The sequence below is a fragment of the Sylvia atricapilla genome, chromosome 8, assembly GCF_009819655.1.
Source record: "Sylvia atricapilla isolate bSylAtr1 chromosome 8, bSylAtr1.pri, whole genome shotgun sequence".
NCBI classification, from domain to species: Eukaryota; Metazoa; Chordata; class Aves; order Passeriformes; family Sylviidae; genus Sylvia; species Sylvia atricapilla.
This window is the reverse complement of record NC_089147.1, coordinates 14,149,832-14,164,726: the sequence shown is the minus strand read 5'-3', so window position 1 is coordinate 14,164,726 and position 14,895 is coordinate 14,149,832. Positions and strand designations below refer to the sequence as shown.

The 14,895-nt window shown below is 58.5% G+C and overlaps 1 protein-coding gene across 1 annotated transcript in view; it reads left to right on the top strand.

Moving 5' to 3' along the window:
• SLIT1 (slit guidance ligand 1) overlaps nt 1-12,845 on the top strand; it is a 58,000-nt gene extending 45,155 nt beyond the window's left edge. The window contains exons 11-37 of the mRNA XM_066324446.1: nt 81-152; nt 258-329; nt 452-595; nt 744-907; nt 1,009-1,032; nt 1,453-1,597; nt 1,731-1,805; nt 2,033-2,176; nt 2,435-2,578; nt 2,695-2,861; nt 3,905-4,037; nt 5,125-5,193; nt 5,585-5,656; nt 5,874-5,945; nt 6,242-6,313; nt 7,820-7,983; nt 8,305-8,429; nt 8,641-8,738; nt 9,403-9,542; nt 9,876-9,969; nt 10,141-10,278; nt 10,668-10,905; nt 10,993-11,123; nt 11,215-11,369; nt 11,440-11,728; nt 12,075-12,286; nt 12,371-12,845. Coding sequence (XP_066180543.1) covers nt 81-152; nt 258-329; nt 452-595; nt 744-907; nt 1,009-1,032; nt 1,453-1,597; nt 1,731-1,805; nt 2,033-2,176; nt 2,435-2,578; nt 2,695-2,861; nt 3,905-4,037; nt 5,125-5,193; nt 5,585-5,656; nt 5,874-5,945; nt 6,242-6,313; nt 7,820-7,983; nt 8,305-8,429; nt 8,641-8,738; nt 9,403-9,542; nt 9,876-9,969; nt 10,141-10,278; nt 10,668-10,905; nt 10,993-11,123; nt 11,215-11,369; nt 11,440-11,728; nt 12,075-12,286; nt 12,371-12,615 — 3,598 coding nt within the window. The 3' untranslated portion in view covers nt 12,616-12,845. The remainder of the gene's footprint in view (nt 1-80; nt 153-257; nt 330-451; nt 596-743; nt 908-1,008; nt 1,033-1,452; nt 1,598-1,730; nt 1,806-2,032; nt 2,177-2,434; nt 2,579-2,694; nt 2,862-3,904; nt 4,038-5,124; nt 5,194-5,584; nt 5,657-5,873; nt 5,946-6,241; nt 6,314-7,819; nt 7,984-8,304; nt 8,430-8,640; nt 8,739-9,402; nt 9,543-9,875; nt 9,970-10,140; nt 10,279-10,667; nt 10,906-10,992; nt 11,124-11,214; nt 11,370-11,439; nt 11,729-12,074; nt 12,287-12,370) is intronic.
• Nucleotides 12,846-14,895: the final 2,050 nt, after the last annotated feature.

Genomic DNA, 14,895 nt, shown 5'->3' with positions numbered 1-14,895 from the left:
GTCCCCTGGAACTAGCAGAAGAATGAGGACATGGGACAAGAGAAGAGGGGACCAGGCCACCTTCTCCCTTTGGGTTTCAGAGACTTGAGCAACAACCAGATCTCGGAGATCGCCCCTGACGCCTTCCAGGGGCTGCGCTCGCTGAACTCCCTGTAAGTGTCTACACTGGTGTGGGTGGGTGGGGTGGATGCTGTACCCCTTAACCATGGCCCACATCACTCCCCACCAGCTCTCTCACACCAGCCTTTTTTTCCCAGGGTGTTGTATGGCAACAAGATCACGGACCTCCCTAAGGGTGTCTTTGGAGGACTTTTTGCACTGCAGCTGCTGTAAGGCACCAGTGACTGTATGGGATGCTTTTCAGGGACATAGGGAAGCAGGACTGAGGTCCCTAGCACCCATGGTGCAGTGAAGGGGTGTTCCCAGACTCAAATCCTTCCCTCCCTGCCAGGCTTCTGAATGCCAACAAGATCAACTGTGTACGGGCAGATGCCTTCCAGGACCTGCAGAACCTCTCACTGCTCTCACTCTACGACAACAAGATCCAGAGCCTGGCCAAAGGCACCTTCACCTCCCTGCGGGCCATCCAGACTCTGTGAGTGTCCGCACCAGCTCCCATGCCTGGGCAGGCGAGCTTCTGGGGGAAAAGCATCTCCAGGAATGGAGCTGGTGATCACCCACTGCTCCTGGTGGTGTGTCACCCACTGTCCCTGGCAGTGTATCACCTGCTGTCCCTGGCACAGGCACCTGGCCCAGAACCCTTTCATCTGTGACTGTAACCTGAAGTGGCTGGCGGATTTCCTCCGTGCCAACCCCGTGGAGACCAGCGGAGCCCGCTGTGCCAGCCCCCGGCGCTTGGCCAACAAGCGCATCGGCCAGATCAAGAGCAAGAAGTTCCGCTGCTCGGGTGAGAGCTGTCCCCAGCCCTGCCACAGGCTGTCCTCGGCCCTGTCACTGCCTGGCCTCTGTGTGCTCAGAGGGCTGATGTGCTGTTTTTTTTTTTTGCAGCCAAAGAGCAGTATTTCATCCCAGGTGAGCAGAGGAGCCACACACGCGTGCATGGGGATGTGCATGGTGCCCTTTTGGCCAGGCTGCCTGCAGGGATGTTGTGCCAGAGCCCCGTGGTCTGGCCCAGCAGAACCACGCTTCCATTTCCCACCGTGCTGGGTACCAGGAAATGCTGTGGCATCTCCCATCCTGCTGTTACCTGGATGGCACAGAGCTGTCCCCAGGGTCCAGCTCTGTTTGCTGGAGGGTGGTTGGCAGTGCAGTGACCCCTGTACCCAGGACATATATCTCTGTAGATAAGCTGCTTTGGGCATGAAGAAGAGTGATATATGCACAGGGGCTGGAATGAGAGGAGCTGGGGAAGAAAATGAGATCAGGTGGGGGGAGGAGCAGCCCCCTGTGCCTCTGCCTATGGGAGCCCACGTTGCCTTAACCATCACACAGGGACAGAGGATTACCATCTGAACAGTGAATGCAACAGTGACGTGGTCTGCCCCCCAAAATGCCGCTGTGAATCTGGTGTGGTCGAGTGCTCCAACCTGAAACTCACCAAGATCCCAGATCGCATCCCGCAGTCCACAGCTGAGCTGTAAGAGTCTCCTCTCTCACTCTGCCTTCCCTCCTGCAGCAGGCACCTTGCTGGCACTGGGGTTTGGCTTGGGGTTTGGGCTGTACCAGGCACTTTGCAGCCATCTCCTGAGCTCCCCTGCTGCCCACTCCAGGCGCCTGAACAACAATGAAATCTCCATCCTGGAGGCCACTGGCATTTTCAAGAAACTCCCACATCTGAAGAAAATGTGAGTATTGGGCAGGCACAGCCATGTCAGGAGTGCCCAAGGGCTGGGAAAGCACGTGGGGGTCGTGATGCCAGGGCAGACTGGGCATGAAATGGAGAGCGTGTCCCAACCTGAGGGTCCTCTGAGGGGCTGGCATCATGGGGTGCTTAGTGGGATCTGGGGAAGGCAGAGTTCAGGATGTGATCAAGGAAGAACCCTCATCCCAGCCTGCTTTTCCCTCTTCACAGCAACCTCAGCAACAACAAGGTGTCAGAGATCGAGGATGGGGCATTTGAAGGGGCATCCTCTGTCAACGAGCTGCACCTCACTGTCAACCAGCTGGAGTCTGTGCGGAGTGGCATGTTCAGGGGCCTGGATGGGCTGAGGACACTGTGAGTCCCTTCTCCTCCATGAACACCGAGATGGGGACGTCCTTACCGCTTGCCTCCCTGCAGGGCCAGCTCAGGATGCCTTGCTCGCCAGCTGGCTGTATCCAGTGCTGGGGGGGCAGGTTTTGGCTGCTCAGGGACTTGCTCAGGCTCATTCTGCTGCCCAGCACTGAGGTGGGCACAGCCTGAGCACTGCTAAGGTGGGTTTCTCCCGTGGCGCCTGCCTGTGTTGTAGGTGCCCTTGTTCTCTTCCTTCTGCAGGATGCTGAGGAACAACCGCATCAGCTGCATCCACAACGACAGCTTCACAGGGCTGCGCAACGTCCGCCTGCTCTCCCTGTACGACAACCAGATCAGCACAATTGCACCGGGTGCCTTTGACACACTGCAGTCCCTCTCCACGCTGTATGTCCTGGGCCCCAGGGGATGTCCCAAGCCTGTCTGCCTTGCATCAGAGGGCTGCAGATCCCTTTGCCTGGTGGTTGTTCAGGTGCTGCCCTTGTGCTCTTTCCCATGTGCAGGAACCTGCTCGCCAACCCCTTCAACTGCAACTGCCAGCTGGCCTGGCTGGGGGACTGGCTGCGAAAGAGGAAGATCGTGACAGGGAACCCTCGGTGCCAAAACCCTGACTTCCTCCGGCAGATCCCGCTCCAGGATGTGGCTTTCCCTGACTTCAGGTGTGAGGAAGGTAACTCACGGGCCCTGCAGCGCCAAGGGTGAGGGGAGACTAGGCTGCCCCTCCCAGGATGACACCGTGCTCCTTGTCCCAGCACCATCCTTGCTGCCAGGATGTGCCTGTGGCAAGGCAGTAGCTCAGGGCGTCCCATGAATGCCCTCCCCTAAGGATATGAAAGTTTCGCTTCCTGGTACCCAGCCCTTGAGCGCTCACATATCCACTCTGAAGCCAGAAGAGGAGTTTGCACCCACTGTACCTTGGGGCTCTTGTATGTAGGTGGGTCCATACTGGCAAACGCTGTGCCCTGGGTGCTGATAGGAGCAGATGTGTAGGCAAAGCCCACTGGGATTCATCCTGCTCCCTCCTGCCTTCCCTTCTCAGCCTTGCACATGCACCGGAGCTGGCAGTGGGCAGATGGAGCAGATGGGGAGTGTGCGTGGGGAGAAAAACCTCTTTTTATATATATTTTTTTTAAATTTAGAGCAGCTTTTGAGCCCTCTGGAAAATATTTACAAACAAATCATCCTTTCTTCTGCTTTTCCTCCTCCACCACATCAAAGTCTGAAGGGTTGCATCCTGTGCCTTTCCTAACAGTGCGAGATAGCGTACGGTTGTCCCGCGGATGCCTTTCCCACAGGATTCCAGCATCACGGCAGGGAGGGGGAGCAATGCCAGCTCCTCTGGCTGCTCAGCATAGGCTCCACTTCATGTAACCTGTCTCTGGGAGATGGAGGTTGTTTCAGAAGGATTTGCAGGGCTGAGCCCCTTCTTCTGCGCCCTTACTTACGTTTTCCCTATGACTGCATTTTTGCATGAAAATGGTGGAAATCAGCTGCCCTGAGCTGGCTGGTTATATCCACACTAGTGGGGTATATATCGATTTCTGGGTGCAGGAGCAATTCCTGCACTGCTAACTCCTGACTGCTATTGCCTGCAGCACCCTGCTTTGGGGGCAGGGGAGCCATCCTAGGCAGGCACGAGGCATTGAATCTGGCCTTACACAATGCTCAAGGGCTGGACCCTGGTGACCTGGTGGCTTTCCATGCCTGGTGCAGGTAAGGAGGAGACCAGCTGCATCCCCCGGCCCCAGTGCCCGCAGGAATGCACCTGCCTCGACACTGTTGTCCGCTGCAGCAACAAGCACCTCAAGGCCCTGCCCAAGGGGATCCCCAAGAATGTCACAGAGCTGTGAGTAGTGGGCAAGTACCCAAGCTCCCCTTCTAACCCTTCATCACCTTTACTCTGGGTGAGGGGCCTCTGTTGTGGGGTTGCAGGTGTCAGGGCAGAGAGTCCTGGGCTCTTCCCCACAACCCCATCCTAGCCTGGTGGTGGGAGTAGGACCCCACCCATCCAAGGTATCATGTCCAGCCCCAACAGCAGGAAGTGTCTCAGCAAAACTCTCTCTGACGATTCAGGGCTATCAAGGGTATTGTGCAAGAGGTGGTGTCACCCAGCAGCTGAGACGCTTGTCTTTGGCCCTTGGGAGGGGTCAGTGATGGACAACCACCCCCTGCAGCTGTGGTCCCCATGCAGCCATACAGCTCAGGGCTCTGTGGTTCCCCAGGAGCCTGCCATCAGCAGTAGGGACGGGGGCACCCTGTCTTTGCCATTTCCTCTCACCACAGCTGCAGGGATGCCTTGGCAGCATCAGCCTCAAGCACATGGGCAATGGGATGTGGTTTGCTTGGGGTCAGGCACCCATCAGCACGGGTGTCAGGGAGATATCCATGCAGCCATGCCAGAGCTGGATGTGCAGGCTCTGTGATGCTCATCACTGTGAAAGGGGCTCTGTATACATCTGGGATGAGAGATGACAGCAAGTCCTGTGTGCAGGGGGTGCAGGCACTGGTTGGGCACATATATATGCATACCACCCCTGCAGCCCCCTCCACTGTCTTGCACACTCCTCTTTCTGCATCCTGTGCCATCTCTCACATTCTCACACATGCCTTGGGAATGGTTACAGCCTCCCACGCTCCCATTGGATGTGTAAACGTGGCACATTGCTGGCTGTGCCTGCACACGCAGGCTGCGGGGAAAGTGTCGCCAGGGATGTGCCTGCAAACCCAGGTGTGCTCATGCATTCACACACTAGCTCCCCTGCCAGCGCAGGAGTCCCCTGAAAGCCCCTTGGGCCCTGCGTGCAGGAAGGAGGTGATGCTGGAGATGCTCCTTAAAGCCTGTAGTCCACTGTGGTGCACAGGAGAAAGAGGGAGAAGAGGGAGGGATCTCCTGCTTCTCAGTCACTCCGAGGTGCTTTTGGTCTCCCTTGCAGCTACCTGGATGGAAACCAGTTCACTCAGGTCCCGGGGCAGCTCTCTACCTTCAAGTATCTGCAGCTTGTGTAAGTAGCCATGAGTGGGAGCCCAGGCAGATGGAGGCATTGCTGGAACTTCTGGGTGAGGGCAGGGGCTTGTCTCCCATGGTGTGTGATCCTGAGGAGGGGTCTGGCAGTGTGCAGGGACCCCTGACATCCCTCTTTGTCCCCTCCCTGCTCTGGAACACAACTGACTGTCAGTGATGCTCAGCCTCTGGCTGCTGACCACCTGGTGCTGGGCATGGAACAGAGAGGGGACAAGTGGCATTGCTGCCGTCACCCTGTGTGACAGCCCTGCTGCTCCCTTGGAGGCTGTGCTGTGCTGCTGTTTCCACCCCATTGCAGCTGAGCAGGCTGGGGAGCAGTGAGAGGGGACAGGGCCCAGATGGCTCCAAGCCCTGGGATTTCTGTTTTCCAGAGATCTGAGCAACAACAAGATCAGCTCCCTGAGCAACTCCTCCTTCACCAACATGAGCCAGCTCACCACCCTGTAAGTGAGGTCCCTGCGGTGCCCCACTGGGCTGCAGCCCAGCTGAGCTGTGCGGGCTGTTCTGGGGGACCCTGAAGACTGGGGGGTGCTGGGGATACCAGGGTCTCCACCCTCTGCCTGGCTGAAGCTGTGGTTTGAGATGCAGCTGGGGCAGTGTGTAGCCCAGGGTGGGTTTCTTGCAACACACACAGCTGTGTTGCCTGCTTCCCTTCCGCAGGATCCTCAGCTACAACTCCCTGCAGTGCATCCCTCCGCTGGCCTTCGAGGGCCTCCGCTCCCTGCGGCTGCTGTAAGTACCTGCCCAAAGCCCTGCCCACAGCCCTGCTTGGCCCCTTTGCTGCTGCTGTCCATGGCCCTGCGTCCCCTGTGCCCACTTGGAGCTGGGTGCATGCAGGGGGTCAGGTAGAGGCTGCAGGAGGCGCACAGGAAGGTTCATCTGCTCTCACAGCAGATGGTGCATTTGCAACAGTGACAATGTGGTGGCGTCTAGCTCTGCCACCCACACCTGGACGTGTGGGATGGGGCCACAGTCCTTGCTCCCTACCTTGGAGCCCTGGGCATTGCAGGACCTTCTGTTCTCTGCAGGTCTCTCCATGGCAATGACATTTCCAGCCTCCCTGAGGGTATCTTTGCAGATGTCACCTCCCTGTCCCACTTGTGAGTATCTTCTCCCACACCTCAGGGCTCAGGGCTGGATGCAGGCTCCACAGACCTTAAAAACTACTGGGCTGAGCTTGGCTTCTCTGAAGGGTGACCTGCCTTCTCCTCTCTTCTCTGGGCTGGTACCTGTGATATCATTTGTTGGACAGTGCTGAGACCTGCTGCCCATGCTCAGGCTCAGATCCAGGTGTGCAGCTGTGTCTGCTAGTGCTGCTGGGATGTCCCTATGGTCTTAGGTGGATGTGGTGTGGGGTTCTTCCCCAACCCATCAAATCTCTGGGGTCCCCCAAGATGTAGGCCAAGCCATGCAAAGTAGTGTCACAGCTGTGCATTGCAGGGGCTGCTCTGATCCACACCAGGGTGTTGTCAGCCTTTTGCCAGTGCACTTATCCACAACAGCCTCCCAGTCTGTCATCAGGTATCCTCCTGCCAGTGGTGGTGTTTCAGCCACTCTTTGAGTGAGCCTGCAGGCCAGGAACATTGCCCTATACCCACCACCTGGGGCCAGGGTATAACTTTGCTCACAGTGTCTTTTTGGTCTCCTCCCTGTCTCCTAACTAAGCTGTTCCCAGCTGCCTGCTTCTGGCATCTTGCGTGTCTCACGCTGTTCCTTCAGTCAGCAAAGAGCAGCTTGATACCCAATTGTGGCCTCCTTTTTTTGGGGGGAGAAACATTGCTTTCTGTGCTCCAATTTCCCTTGGCTGTGCTGCCTTCACTGCAGACAACTGGCACTGCCAATTCCCACAGGCTGAGCTGTGTCCCAGCTGGTGCTGCAGGTGCTGTAGGACCAGGTTAGTCAGCCCCAGCAGATCTGCTGTCCCTACTGCCTGCTGTCTGGGCTGCCATCTCCTTTTATCACGTGTTGGTCACACCGGCCCTCTATCACTGCTGACCTTTGCAGTCAGGGGAGATTCAGAGACATCCAGGCCCTCCACCTCCCACATTATCCTCTGCTTCCGTACCCTTCTCTGCTGTGGAGCAGAGCAACCCTCCATGCTCCTTTCCCAGAGCAATTCCTTGCTTTCCCCCAATGCTATCTGCACAAGCCCTGGCTGTGACCCACTGCTCATTCCCACCAGCCCACTCCTGTGTCTCTGTCCTCCAGGCTTGTGCAGCAGAGCTGGGGCTGGCCCTGCAGCTCCCATGCAGGTCTTGTTGTTTTTGCATGGCCTCAAGGTGCTTTGTGCAGTTTGCTGACCCCAGGAAGCTTTGCCTGTGTTCTGAGAGGGACTGCCAAGAATTTCTGTGTGGGCAATGGAGGAGAGCCCCAGGGCAGAGCACGGAGCACTGGATGGGCTGTGGGTCTGGCAGCAGGGCGGTCTAACTGGACAGCATTGTGGGGCTGTGTGTCCCAGTCGTCCCATTGTGGGCAGCACCTCTGGCAGGTCCAGAAATGGAGGAGCGCTGGTTTGCCCATCATGTAGCATCCTGGTCAAGTGACAGAGTTGTGCCCAGTTCCCTCTGTGTGGCAGCAGGTGCAATTTTGCCCCTCTCCTTGTGCAGAGCCATCGGGGCCAACCCCCTGTACTGCAGTTGCAACCTGCGCTGGCTCTCCAGCTGGGTCAAGACGGGGTACAAGGAGCCAGGCATTGCCCGCTGCGCTGGGCCCCCCGACATGGAAGGAAAGCTGCTGCTCACCACCCCTGCCAAGAAATTTGAGTGCCAAGGTGAGAGGTGCCCATGCTGTCTACCTGTACCCTCCTCTGGGCACCAAGCAGAGCCATGCTTTGGCTCCAGGATTTTGTCTGTTGAGCTGCCTTGTGGAGGAAGGGGGACGAGGTTGCTTCCATCCTCTTAGCTGGCTGGTGGCAGTTCCCCAGTGACTGAGCAAACCTGTGGGTGTCCCACTGCCTGGTGCAAAGTCCCTTGGACAGGCTCTGCTCCCAGCAACCCCAGAGGCTCTGGGGAGCATCCCCAGGTGACCACAAAAGGACATGTCCCCATCACTCCTCGCACTGATGGTCAACTCTGTGCCTCCCCTCCCACAGGTCCACCTGCCCTGAGCGTCCAGGCCAAGTGCAACCCCTGCCTCTCCAGCCCCTGTCAGAACCAGGGCACCTGCCACAATGACCCCCTTGGCTCCTACCGCTGTGCCTGTCCTAGTGGCTACAAGGTACCCTGGTCCCAGGGGTCCCCAGTGCGTGGGGACATGTCTCTGCAGAGGGTAGGGGAGCAGAGCAGAGTCTCTGCCATGCCCCTGGGGCTTGCTGCCTGTGGGACCACCTACCCTCCCTGTGTGCCACAGCATCCTGCTGAGTGGGATGGGGAGAGCTGGGCGGGTGCTGTGGCACCCTCCTCCCTCCCACCTTTCCATCCTTCCCCAGGGCAAGGACTGCGAGGTGGCACTCAGTGGCTGCTCCTCCAACCCCTGTGCCAATGGGGGGACCTGCCAGCCTCAGGAGGAGGAAGGAGCTGGGTTCAGGTGAGTGCTGGACAAGAACCCATGAAAAGTGGGTGTTTGGGCAGTAGCATGGGACCCTGACATCCCATGGAGAGAAGTTCTGATACTGCTTTGCCTCTTGCATGCTCCCTTGGCCATATAGCTGGGATATTTTATTTGAATGGGAGCTCCAGCTCATTGTCTGACTCCACTTGCCCATGCCCCTCAGCCCAAAAGGCTCCTGTGCTGAGGTCAGTGGGGGAGAAGGTACCATCACCACAGGAAACAAGGGGAGGTAGAGGGGTTTGGGACTGGGACTGGCTGCTGTGGTTCTGGAGTCACTGCTGCTCCCTGTGGGGCTGCCTTACCCTCACACACCCCTCACTGCCCTGAATGCTTTAGGCCATTCTGGGGATTAGGCTGCAATCAGGAGCTGAAAATAGTTGGCAGGCTGGGGGTGAGGAGGTAGGCTGTGCAGCCCCTCCCTGTGCAGCCCCTCCCTGTGCAGCCCCTCCCTCTCAGCCTGTTGTCGTGGCAACACAGCATCCTCGGGCAGGCTGTGCTGCCACCCACCCCTGTGCCAGTGTTTGACAGGAGGACACCAAACCCAGCTCTTCGCCAAGGTCCTGTGCTGGTCATTTTGGGGAGTCACTCCAAAATGTTTGGTTTTATTTTCCTCCTTGACACTGCCCCGACCCTGTGGCAGGTGCCTGTGCCCAGTGGGCTTCGAGGGCCCGAGCTGCCACACCACCAGTGACCCCTGCAAGGAGCACAGCTGCGAGAATGGGGGCTCCTGTGTGCCCAGTGCCACCAACTACACCTGCCTTTGTCCTGCCCACTACACAGGTACCTGGAGTGGTGGCTAGCCATCACTAAATGGCACTGACCTGGAAAGGGAATGTGCCCAGTGCTTCTACCCACCCATGAGCGCTAAACAGCTCCTCTGCCTGCTGTCTCAGTGCCCATAACCATGGCCCCTGGGCTCAGCTGTCTTGAGTCTGGGTACACCTAGCTGAGCCCCCACACCCTGGGATGCCCTCAGTGCCTGGCTCAGGCAGGGGCTGCCTCCAGGGGAGGAGAACCCTGTGCTCGTGGGATGAAAGCTGTGGGATTGGCATGGGGACTGGGGCTGCTCCTCTGGTCCTGGAGCTGCTGGGCACCCCCTCTTCTGCCTTGCAGGGGAATTCTGTGAGCAGCCACCCAATTTCTGCTCAGATGAGCTCAACCCCTGCCAGCATGACTCCACCTGCATCTCCACCAGCCAGGGGCCCAGGTGAGCCCTCTCCTCTGCAAACCACTTTTTCTGGCTGTCAGGGGGTGGGTAGATTTGCTCTTTGGAACTGCCGTGAGGGGGCATGGAGAGGGGGGTTACAAGGGGAGGAGCAGGCACCCACCGGTGCAAGGGGGAAGGAAGGGGCAGCCTCGAGCCTCCCACCTGTCCCAGGTGTGAGTGTGCACCCGGCTATGTGGGGAGCAACTGCAGCGAGGACTTCGACGACTGCCAGGACCACCGGTGCCAGAACAATGCCCGCTGCCTGGATGAGGTGAATGGCTACTCCTGCCTCTGCACCGAGGGTTACAGGTACCACCAGACTTGGGACACCTGGGGTAGTGGGGATGGTTATGTGTCACTGTGCAGAAGGGACAAGTCCTGGCTACCATGTCTGTCCATCCATCCATCCATCCATCCATCCATCCATCCATCCATCCATCCATCCATCCTCAGTGTGAGAGGAAGGAGTGAGGCTGGGAGTGTGTGTCTCTGGGGGTGGAGGCCGGGAGGAGCCAGCATCACTGGAGAGAGACCCCAGGGCACAGCTCAGCACCCACGCATCCCTCTGATGCCAGTGTCTGGGAGAGCCTCCCCAGGGACCCCAAATCAGGAGTGTGCTGTCAGAGCCCTATGGGGCATTGGGCAGGGTGTAGGGCTCTTTCCCAGCCCTCAGCCCAGCAGCACCCTTGGCCCCACAGTGGCCAGCTCTGCGAGATGCCGCCCCACACCGCTGGCCAGCCTGGCCTCTGTGAGCGAGCTGAATGCCAGAACGGGGCCCCATGTGTGGAGCGGGGCGCCCGCGCCCTGTGCCAGTGCCTGCCTGGCTTCGGTGGCCCCAAATGTGAGAAGCTGCTGAGCGTCAACTTTGTGGACCGTGACACGTACCTGCAATTCACTGACCTGCAAGACTGGCCCCGGGCCAATATCACCCTTCAGGTGAGGGCTGGGGGGGCATGAGGGCATTGAGGGATGGTATTGGGGGTCTGCCCCAGGGATGTGGGCTCCCACATCTCTCTCTGGCAGGTCTCCACTGCTGAAGGCAATGGCATCTTGCTGTACAATGGTGACAGTGACCACATGGCCGTGGAGCTGTACCAAGGCCATGTGAGGGTCAGCTATGACCCTGGCACCCACCCCAGCTCAGCCATATACAGGTACCTGGCACCCCTTCTCCACTCACCGGGGACCTCCGCCCCTGTTGCTTTGGCCTGGGGGCATCCCCAGTGACCCAGCCATCCCTGCCAGTGCTGAGACCATCAACGACGGGCAGTTCCACACCGTGGAGCTGGTGACCTTCGACCAGATGGTGAACCTGTCCATCGATGGTGGCAGCCCCATGACCATGGACAACTCGGGCAAGCACTACACGCTGAATAGTGAGGCTCCCCTCTATGTGGGAGGTAAGACAGAGACTGGTTGATGGAGGGCATGGGGGGCATCTGGGTGTGCTGATGGTCCTGCTCTCCCCAGGAATGCCTGTGGATGTCAACTCAGCTGCCTTCCGCCTCTGGCAGCTTCTCAATGGCACCAGCTTCCACGGGTGCATCCGCAACCTCTACATCAACAATGAGCTGCAGGACTTCACCAAGACACGGATGACGCCAGGGGTGGTGCCGGGGTGTGAGCCCTGCCGCAAGCTCTACTGCCTGCACGGCATCTGCCAGCCCTCAGGCGCCCAGGGCCCTGTCTGCCACTGTGAGCCTGGCTGGGACGGGCCCCACTGTGACCAGCCCCGCGGTGGTCCCTGCCAGGGGCACAAGTGAGTGCCCTTACCCCATTGCCTACCCTACCTGCCCTTCCCACTGGCTGCCCACCCTTCCTCATGGCTGGTTCCTGCTGCTGTTGTGTCCGTCCCGTGCCATCACAGTGGTGCCGTGTCACGACACCGCCCTGCCATGCTACTAGCACTGACTTGTGCCAGGCTGTCCTGTGCTGGTGCCATGCAAGAGCCACACCTATGCTGTGCCATGATGGCTGTATTGTACCAGTTGCAGTGCAATAAAAGCAGTCGCTGTGCTGGTGCTTAGCCACACCATGCTCAGTCCAGGTGGGCTGTGCATGCTGGTGCCACGCCACCAGGTCCTGACAGCACCGTGTGCCCACAGGTGTGTGCACGGGCTTTGCCTGCCCCTTGATGCCCTCTCCTACAGTTGCCAGTGCCATGAGGGCTACCAGGGCGCACTCTGCAACCAGCCTGCCGAGCCACCCGACCCCTGCCGCCACCAGCCCTGTGTCCATGGCCACTGCCACCTCACCCCAGGTGGCCAGCCCACCTGTGAGTGCCATGATGGCTACACCGGGGCTCTCTGTGACCAAGGTAGGCAATGAGGAGATGGGTGTCCAGGGAAGGCAGCCCCATGCCATGACAGCAGGCTGACCATTGCTGTTCACCATCCCACAGAGCCGGAGTGCCGCGGGGAGCCGGTGCGGGACTACCACCAGGTGCAGCGGGGCTATGCCATCTGCCAGACGACGCGGCCGGTGGCCTGGGTGGAGTGCCGAGGGACCTGCGGTGGCCCTGACGCCAGCTGCTGCACTGGGCTGCGGCTCCGGCGCAGGAAATACGCCTTCGAGTGCAGCAACGGTTCCACCTTTGTGGAGGAGGTGGAGAAGCCCAGCAAGTGTGGCTGCAGCCAGTGCCTGTGAGCAGCCACCAGCCCTGCAGAGCCGGGGGGCTGGCGGGGAGACCCCCCGAGCCAAGGACCTCACCTTACACTACAGCCATGGTGCTGCTCTCTGGGTGTTCTGAACTGCAGCTGCGTCTGAGGAGCCCAGCAGAGGGTAGAGCTGGTGCATCTAGAAGGTTGGGAAGGAAACAAGGAAAAAAAAAAAAACAAAAAAAAGAAAAAAAGAAAAAACCCCACAAACAAAGCAAATGTGTAGATAGTGAGTTTTTTTAAGAACTGCAGCTACACAGATGTGTGGATATGGAGTGGGCACCCTGCCCAGCTGCCCCATCCTCTCCCTGTGGCACTCTGAGTGAAGCCCCACAGCCATGGAGGGCAGTGCCTGCATCCTGGGTGAGTCCCCTCCCTGGCAGCCCAGTCCCTTGCATCAGCCCAGTGATCTGAGGGCTTTTCCAATACCTGGGACAGGAGGAGGGAGGCCTGACCTGGCAGAACCGTGTGATCTATGGCAAGCCATGGCTTACAGTAGGCCTCGTGGTTTAGCCAGTGTCTTGCAGTCCTGGTGAGCCCAGACCTGGTTTCCTGTCCTCTCCTCCAGCAACCCTGGTCTCTCCCCCTGCAGGGTGCTGGAGCCCAAAGTACCCCAGATAACGTCCCCAGCTCTGTGGCCCCAGCCTGACCCTCTGGTGACACCCCCAGTCTGTGCATGCTGGCTGGGCTCTGCAGCCATGCAGAGCATGCATGGGTGCAGCCCACTGTGGTCACATCAGGGTCACACTGGTGGAGCAGGACCAGGGCAGTGCCAGGCACACTGAATGGGAGACAGGCACCAGTGCACAGATGTTCCTGAGGGTTCTAGTGCCGACCTGCCCTGTGCCATGGGTCAGCACTGTGCCATTCATGTGGAGAGGGCCTCAAACACCCCTGGCTCAGCCAGCTGGCTCTGCTCAGAGGTGAGAGCTGTGTGAGGGCAGCATAGAAATCCTTTTTCTGGGCTCTGTCCTAGGGGAGCAGGCCTGCAGCTGGGCAAAGGTTCCCTGTGTCCCACTGACCCACCAGCAGGAGCAAGACGCTGCTGGAACAGGTGGGATGCAGGTTTGCCATGCCCATCACCAGGGCCTTAGTCCTGTGCATGCCGAGTTGAAGAGGCTGAAGATGTGCAAACCTGCAAGCCTGGAGCCAACATCGCTGCCAGGGCAGGACCCACCAGCTCTTGGACTCACGTGCCCATACCCAGTATCTCTCCAAAGCTCCGAGTGCCAGGGCATGTGCTGGGCTGGTGTGGGAGCGGGGACACACAGGGAGCTCCTGCCGAGGTACTGCATGCACCCAACATCCACAGCAGCATCACCTCTACAACTGCGGGGGCCAAGGATAGTGAGGGCCCAACCTGGGACACTGCACATGGCTGGACAGTGAAACACACATCGCCCTGGTGGACAGACTCATCCCAGAGCTGCCATCCTGGGTCTCTCCATCACACCGCTCCAGCACTTTGGCTTCAGGTCTGCACTGCCAGCTGTGGCCAGGCTGCAGGACCCTCCACTGGATACACCCAGCTCTGCAGGTGCTATCACCATCCCTGCTCACCACTGGCATCCAGGGAATCTCCATCACCACAGGGATGTGTTTCTGCTACAAATGCCCTCTCCATGGGAGCTCCTCCGCACAGAGGAGATGGGATGCGTCTCATTTTGCCTGTGGCCCACCCAGGGCTTGGTTGTGTTGTGTTTCTGTTCTTGCTGTACGCTAACCGCTAAAGTATCTCTTTATACAGAATACTTACAGATTCTAATATATATTTGTATTTCATTTTGTTATAGTATTTTTATATGTTTGGGGTCAACAAATGATGTTTTCTTTTTGTTTACAGATGCTACTGGGCAGGAAAATGACGGTGGCTTTGTTTGGCCCGTGGGGTTTGTGTGTGTCACTATTGAAGACGCTGGTTTGTACTAGGCTGGCGAGGGAGGCACTGGGCATCCTTCCGCTGGCAGAGACTGTATTGTTTAGAGATGTTTGGTATTGTCTATGTTGTCTTCCATGTGAACATGACATTTATTCATTCAGAGGCTTGGCCTCTTCTTTCCTGGTGGGCAGAAGGGATAAGATGGTGTTTGGGAGCTGCTGAGTGTGTGAGGAGGTGGCACAAGATGGAAAGAGTTGGTTGTGCCTTAGGGGATGATTTCCAACTGCTGGAGCAGCCCTGGCCAGCACTTCTGGCCAGTGTGTTGCCCCCATGGTGCAGGAACAAGCAGCCAGGGTTATCCATACAATGCCTGGCAAAAGCTGCCATCAC